The sequence below is a fragment of the Amaranthus tricolor genome, chromosome 2 (genome assembly GCF_026212465.1).
Source record: "Amaranthus tricolor cultivar Red isolate AtriRed21 chromosome 2, ASM2621246v1, whole genome shotgun sequence".
Lineage (NCBI taxonomy): Eukaryota > Viridiplantae > Streptophyta > Magnoliopsida > Caryophyllales > Amaranthaceae > Amaranthus > Amaranthus tricolor.
The window spans coordinates 35,896,380-35,905,020 of NC_080048.1; the positions used below are offsets into that span (position 1 = coordinate 35,896,380).

General features: G+C 35.2%; 1 protein-coding gene across 1 annotated transcript; it reads right to left on the reverse strand.

Moving 5' to 3' along the window:
- On the reverse strand, positions 1–810 carry LOC130805767 (uncharacterized). Its single transcript, XM_057670553.1, has one exon. The coding sequence runs from the start codon at positions 808–810 to the stop codon at positions 1–3; it is 810 nt and encodes a 269-aa protein (XP_057526536.1).
- Positions 811–8,641: the final 7,831 nt, after the last annotated feature.

Here is an 8,641-nt window from a genome sequence, read left to right on the forward strand (position 1 = left end):
TCATATTCCTATTCTGATCTTGAGCGAGCAGACAAAATTAAGAAGATTTGGAGATCCCCTGTCGAATTTTATTTTGTTCCTTTCATACCATAGTGACCATATAACGCATCCTAGGATCATACCCCATAGTTTTTGAAGCTTTCGGTTTTTTACCAACCCCAGCCATTGAATGCCGAAAGAACTACTCTGGTTCAGTAGGGCGCTAGAGACATTCCACCATTCTAGCATTTTCATCCAAGAACACCATGAAAATATGCATGTAAATAGAATGTGACTGTTGGTTTCTGTTTCTAGGTCACAGAATGGGTAAACGGCTTGTTGTGGGTCAATAATCCCCACTCTCAGCAAGTGGTCTCCAGTTTTTAATTTTTCCAGATTTTCCATCCATAATGCCATTTGTGCTCTTGGGGGTAATACATTTTTCCATACTAGGTTTATGATGGGTTTGGGGAAAATAGGAGCATAAGATTCATTCATTGTTTCAACGATGCTCTTTACCGGGTATCCCTCATTATTAGACTGTTTCCAGTATACACCATCCTCCCTTTCTCTATTTGGGCATTTCTGTTCGATATGATGTTTGAGTATGGAGACTTCCTCATTTTTCCATTCGTACAGGGTTCTGCGCCATTCGAGATTCCACATCCAACCATTGTCAACCCAACACCCCATCTGGTTTATAAAGGAGTTTTTTTGTATTGATATTCCATATAGTCTCCAGAATCGAACTGATGTTCCGTTCCCTACTTTTATGATCATACCCTCTTCAACAATCGATCTGATTTTGGAAGTATTTGCTTCATTACTCATAAGTTATGCCCATGTTCCTTCTTTCACCTTGCTGAATGTTTCTGACGATGCTTTAAGTCTGCTGATTTCGTGTACGGACATGAGGTTTTTTTTCCACAGACTATCATTAGACTTGGAGAATCGCCACCACCATTTGAATAATAATATCAAATTTTTGTGCATCATATTTCCTACCCCAAGACCTCCCAGTTCTTTTGAAAGTTCAATATTTGCCCATTTGATGGTAGGGCATCCTATCTTTTCACCGCTGGATTCCTCTACACCTCCCTAGAAAAACCTACGTTGTATTTTTACTATTTTCTGAGCAATGGTTTTCGACATTTTGAACATACTCATGAAATACACAGGCAGACAATTAAGGACACTTTTGATAAGCGTAATTCTTCCAGCTCTAGAAAGGATTTTTGTTTTCCATGATGCTAATCGGTTCTGTATTTTTTCCAGCACCGGCTTCCAGGCTGAGCTTTTATTCATGTGGTCTCCAAGGGGAAAACCCAGATATTTAAACGGGCATGTTGAGTGGAGGCACCTCGTGTTTTTCGCAGTTTCCTCTGCCCAAAGACGATCTGACGGGTTCCAAGAGATAAAGCAAGATTTGCTATAGTTTAGGCTCAACCCATACATTATGGCAAAGACATCGAGAATTCTAAAATAATTTGTTATGCATGTGGTGTTCCTAGGCGCAAAGATAAGGATGTCATCAGCGAATTGTAGGTGTTTCAGGTTTACCTTTGCCTTTCCTATATGAATTGCCTCGATCAGGTTCCTTTCCTCTGCCTTTCTGAGGAGGTACACCAAAGCTTCACTAACCAGAAGGAACAAATATGGTGACAGGGGATCACCTTGTCTCAGACCCTTTTCCATCTTGAACGGTTTTAAGGGTGAGCCATTAAGAAGGATTGACATCGAAGCTGTACTCACGTAATCCATAATCCACATCCTGCCAAAACCTAGCTTTTTCATGACTTGTTTCAAGAAGTTCCAGTTGACTGAATCGTATGCCTTTTGGAAGTCTAGTTTTATAAATGTTCCGGGGATCTTTCTTTTTTTCAGCCATCTTATCGATTCATTTGCGATCAACACGCCATCCAGAATTTGTCTGTTCGCAACAAAAGCGCTTTGGGATTCATCTATTAGTGTGGCCATAACTTCTTTGAGACGGGAGAAGAGGATTTTGGATATGATTTTATAAAGGGAGCCCACCATGCTAATCGGTCTGTATTGTTCAATGGATGTCGGGTTTTCCACCTTCGGTATCAATGTAACCCACGTGACATTCAACGGTCTTGCAGAACTGCCTGTTGTAAAAAACTCCATGACGGAATCGTAGATCTCATCCTTGATTACTTCCCACATTTCCCTAATGAACTTGAAATTATACCCATCAAAACTCGGAGCCTTGTCAATTCCACATGCCCATACCGCCTGCTTTACTTCCTCTCTCGTAGGAGTTTTTTCCAGGAAAAGAGATTGTTCTTCCGTGATTTTTGGATGATTACCCATGGAAAAATCGAATACTAGGACTTGTTCTTGAGTAAAGCTTTGCTCAAAGAAGTTTCTGATTTCAGTTTTGAGGTTTGAGGCTCCCTGTATGTTTCTTCCATTGATGTTTGTTTGGATGATCTCATTTTTCTTTCTTTTGAAGAGTGTAGAGGCATGGAAGAATTTTGTATTATGATCTTTCATTTTAAATCCGTATGATCTTGCTCTTTGTCTCCAAATTCTCTCTCTCTTTATGAGCCATTGGTGAAGGAGGGAATTAGCAGCATTCAGCCTGGCCGTCTCTATGTCATTGGGATCCCTGTCGTCGCTCGTTCTTTCGAGAGCGTGTATAACTGCTTCGAGCTCGGCAATTTTATCATCCATGTGATCAAAGTTTTCCTTTTTCCATGTTTTCAAAGGGGCCTTAAGGATTTTCAACTTGTTCTGCAATGATTCGTTCGGGATGTTTCGCCATTCATTGATGAGGAATTTTTTAAAATTAGGATTCAAGAACCAAGCGTCATAGCATCTAAAGGGTTTAGGACCCCAGTTATTACTGGCTTCCAGCGTCAGGTGAAGGGGATTGTGATCAGAGGAACTTCTTTTCAGTCCAACCATGTTCAAGTTGGGGAACTTCCTAAGCCATGTATTACAGCACAGTCCTCTATCAATCCTGCTTTTCGAATCGTTTCTCTGCCAAGTAAATTTTATGCCATGCAAGGGTATGTCAATCAAGCCCAGATCTGTTATCCATTCCGAGAATTCTCTCATGCTTCTGTCACATCTAAACGTTCCGATTCTTTCCCTTGGATGTAATATGACATTAAAGTCTCCCATCATGAGTATTAGTTTGTTGATAGCCAAAACTCTATGTTTCATCTCCTCAAATAATTCTAGTCTTCCTGCTCTATCATTATACCCATAGACCACTCCCACACCGCATTCAAAATTGTGACTTGTGATACTCCCTTCTAGAAGGATCCATCTGTTCCCCGAGTGATGGTGAGATACATTGAACATTTTTTTATCTCAAGTGGCAATCAGACCACCTCCATTCATCTCATTTGCAAAGACTTCACATATTCCATACTCATCGTTTCCCCACATTCTTTTCATTCTACTTTTAATTGTTTTTTTGTGTTTTGTTTCCACTAGTCCCAGAAAAGAGACTTTGTTCTTTTCTACTAGTCTTCTAATGGAAATGGTCTTTTCCCCTTTCCTAAGGCCACGAATATTCCAGCAAAGGCAATTCATGTATTCAATATGTATCAATACCCCATGTCACCTATTTCTTTTTTCAAGCCTGTTTCCCATCCATAATTAGTAGTCTCTTTGATTTTCTAAGACCACTGAGGACTGCTTGTTCATCAGTTGCTGAGATACCTAAGATTTTTTCTGTGTCTCAGGTATTTTGGGCTTCCTGACTCATTGTTGATGGTGGAGAAGATGCAAGACATTCTGTTGTATGATTATTTCTTTTTCTAGGTCTACCTCTTGGATTCTTCCTCTGATAGCTCGATTCAGGAGCTATCTGGGTTGGATGCACTTCGTCTATCACTGCGTCTTCGACAGAACAGAGGTCTGATTTAGGTACACTATTACACAGTGCCAAAATCCACCTTGAGGTTTCATTTACAACAACAGGATCATACCATTCAGAACCATCAAAACGTACGGGTCTATTGAGCATCTCAAGAAGTAAAGGTTCAACATCCTTCATGCTCTCTAAGATATCACTGTTCTTAAGTTCCTGGATCCCCATATCCCGAGAAACACACTTCGAAACCTTTAGTTCATAAGAGCCATTAACTTCATCATTCCCACCCTTCGGAATGGCTATGTCTGCAAATGTTGTTCCTTGTGTTCTATGTTCCTGATTCTTCAATAATATGTTCACATTGTTTCTTCTGCATTCAAAATTCCTAGACACAACAACATCTGGATAACCTGCTTCTGCATCCACATATCCACACCTTCTGTTTTCCTCCCAACAGTTCATATTGTTCTGCTCCTTGAATATGTAATCACTGCACTCCATCAGCTTACTTAATGGCTCATGTATCATATCAGTCTGTAAAATGTCGAGAGCATTCAGGCCATCTGATTTTTTCCTGGTAATCTCAATATCTTCCACCCCAAAGCTATTCTTCAGCAATCTGTTCATCTTCGTATTCAAAAGCCCATCGTCAACCCGCTGATTGTTTAACTTTTCAGTGAGCAAACCAGACTGAAGGGCATCAGTTTCTACACCATCCGTAATTGTTATTTCAGCATCCGCGGACCCTGACGCTCTGTTTTGTTCCCCAAAAGGCATACAATTTTGCTCATCATTCACAACAATCCAGCGAAATGCTCAAAGGAACATTCATCCTATGAGTCTGTGAAATTTTGAGACCATCCAGCCCATCAGATTTTCTTTTGTCAATCTCAGAACCAACAGCCCCAGAGACCAAATTCATTTGCCCAGGCAGATCATCAAGATTACGGACCTGTTCATTGAGCATACCAGCCATAGGGGGTTGAAGGACATTTATGCTATGAGGTTTGCTTATGTTGTGGTCACTCCCAGTGATCTCCACAGCTTCAGCCTCTCCAGCCTCAGACTCACAAGAGTTTTTCTTCTTTTCTAGATTAACTTCAGGTGTCACACAATCCCTAATGTCTAGATCAGCCTCCACAGGCCCAGGCGTTATGTTTAGCTCCCCCCCCAAGCATACAGTTCTGCTCTTCATTCATATAACCACTGCAATTTAACATATCATTCAACGATTCATATATTCTATCAGACTGTGAGACTTTGAGATCATCCAGCCCATCAGGTTTCCTACTGTCTCTCTTAAAAACCTCAAAACCAGAACCATATCTCAATCTGTTATTCCCAAGAGGATCATCAGATACTAAGACCTGCAGAGAGCCATCAACTACATCCAAGGAATGACTCATCCTGTTTTGCACACTGAATCTCTGGGTTTTTTTTACAACAGCAAGGATCTTCCTTCACCCATACATCACAACTTCCATTTTCAAAGAGGATCCTAATACGGCCATCTATCTTGTTCTGGGCTTTTGTCCTAATAAGCATACGGGCGAAGGTGAGGCTATACAGGTTATTAACTCTGTTTTCAATGTACAAAATTGGTCCCCATTTTTCCCCAATCTTCCTAACATTGTCTGTTGACCAGCATTTAGGGTGAATGCCATAGCAATCAATCCAGACTAACCTATCATCAAACACTTCCCCTTCGAACCACATTCTAATGTCATCAAACACATCCCACAAATAACTTTCCTCAGACACAGCAATTGATGCCTCAATCTTGCAATCAAACACAATCAAGATTTTTGTAGGGGACAGATAATACATACCTTTGATGTTCTTCGCAAAGGCAGCAACTTTCTGTTCTGCCACAGAGATGTTTATGACGTCCGTATTCTCAGCTATGATAGCTTGATCCAGCCACTTCACAATCTCCTTGTTTTCAGCAGCTTCAATTGTAAAAAAGACAGGGATGGTCTTCTCCACATTCACATTTGAAGACAACTTCTGCTTGCCCATAACAACTTCAGCATACTTCCTCTAATCTCTGAAAGAAGGTTTTGTGATTTTTCTGAAAGCAGCAACCTTTCCTTCATTAGGAGAGATCACTTCTTTGAAAGGTCCTCCTCCCTTGTTGAATTTTGCCCAAGATACACTCAGCTTCATACCTTTGAAATCAAAACCATTTAGATTAAGGATTGCGTTCCTGGCATCCTAGCGAGAGAAGAATTTGACGAATCCGAATGCTTCCCTTCGAAATTTTCTTGCTTTTCTTGATATAAATACATCACTTACCCTCCCTTCCATTTCAAAGATCTTTTTAAGGGCGTTGTTTATAGTATCGAGAGGAATGTAATCCACAAACAGAGAGAATGACCGCTTTTCAGCATCAATGGATTGGTGGGGCTCCCGTGGTCCGCACCCCTACTGGGGGTGGGATTCTCCACGATTACCACCAGCACAATCAAATTGATGCCTGAGGGGATTCGAATTGCTCGGAGGAACGGCATTGAGTGAAGTGGCTCTTGGTCTTCGAAGGTTCTATATATATATATATATATATATATATATATATATATATATATATATATATATATATATGTATATATATATATATATGTATATATATATATATATATGTATATATATATATATATATATATATATATATATATATATATATATATATGTATATATGTATATATATATATATATATATATATATATATATATGTATATATATATATATATATATATATATATATATATACATATATATATATATATATATATGTATATATATATATATATATATATATATATATATATATATATATATATATATATATATATACACACATATATATATATACACACATATATATATATATATATACATATATATATATATATATACATATATATATATATACATATATATATATATATACATATATATATATATATATATATATATATATATATATATATATATATATATATATATATATATATATACTCCACAATAAAAAATTCAATGGAAAATATTATTTAAATAATATTTGTTGTCTCAAACCCTGCTTCTAAGCGGGCCATTGGGTATGATGATAATGATGAATAATATTTATTGTCTTTCATCCCTCTCAAAATATTGATTATTTATAATATCTATGGTGATATACTAGCTATGGCAATGAAGATTATCGTTGTAAAAGAAGCAACAAAATGCTACCAATATGGAGGTATATTTTGTGTTGATACTCGCCAGTTATTCTTAGGAATTAGATCTGATTTCTTTCACTTTTTTACTTGAAGTTATCTAATTTCTTTCACTTTAGTATAAAGATATTGAATAAAGTTTAGTAAAACCGTTATACTTCTATTAATTTGAATAGGTATGTAATACATACTAATATAATAAAGATATGATTTTTTCACACATACATTTGATGCATAGGTTTAGACAATAAAATTTGTAACTATTTAAAATTTCATTTATAATCTTTTTTTAAGATATTATTTCATTTACTTATTTTAAAAGATATTTTCTATTAAATTCAAACATTAGAAAAAATTGTAAAGATAAGTTTTATTTAGTTAAATAGACTGAATATAATTTTAGCAAAGATAAGATCACAATACACAAGACAACTAAGTGATTCTCAAATTGAGCAATCACTAATTTGACATTAACATCCTTCTCGTCTTCAAGGATTAGTCGACCAACATAAAAGCCAAAGAGATGAACACAAATTGAAACCACAAGTGATATATCTTGTCAATTATTTTATAATATTCTTGATGGATAATGATTCGAGTGATAATAATATAGAAGATTCCATTAAAAGTAATTATTAATAAGAATAAATAATGATAATTATCGCTTGAAATCATAAATAAAGGTCGATAAGTTCAATAAAAAGAGAACATAGTTATACTGCGGAAAATAAATATGTTAGTCAAATGAAATTAATTTTTATTTAGAAATATCTTAAACTAAAAAGATTTATAATAAAAAAATTAATTTTTTTAATAGAAAAAACAAATAAAAAGAGATAAGTCGGAGGAGTAATAAAAACAAAACATGAACAATGAAAATCCTATTGAAAAGAGGAGCCACATTTTTGGCTTAGTGGAGGGGTCTCTTGAATGGCAAACAATCATTACAACTCTTGAAACAAATATTTTTAGCAATGTCCAATTGTGGAATTCCAATTGTACAACCTCCATTCTATACTTGATATACAAGTATTTTTTTTTATTGTTTATTATTCAATTTTATTTTATATATTACATTTTAATATATAAGAAAAAATATGGTAAAATAAAATTTTATTTGAATTGTGTAATCGCGTATTTTCATAATATTAAGTTTTTTTTATAATTATAATCAATAATTATGCATAACTCAATATATAAATGATTAAAATTAACTCATTGTATAAATGATTAAATTACGCATGGAATTGCATAACAAAGTAAAATGTAGAAGTATAATGAAACAAGAAAGTATCTTACTTAAAGTAAGATTAAAATGTACTTCTTTGTCTCTTATAATTTTGCATGGTTTACGATGGGGTTCTTTTTAGAGACATGTGAAATTCGGTAATAGTATAATAGACGAAGAGAAAGATCAAATTGTGTGCTTGATATTACAAGATAATTGATATGAATGAAATTAGTAGATAATGATATGAATAATAATTTTAAATAAAAAAATGAATTTTTTATCCTAAGAGTTATGTATAATGTAATTAAAATAAAACTAACTAATGTAATCTATAAATGTTTAATTATTGGGATTCCATAAAT

Bases quoted from the DNA above. Each gene is read 5' to 3' on its own strand.
- LOC130805767 (XM_057670553.1), bottom strand. From the start codon at position 810: ATGAGTAATGAAGCAAATACTTCCAAAATCAGATCGATTGTTGAAGAG.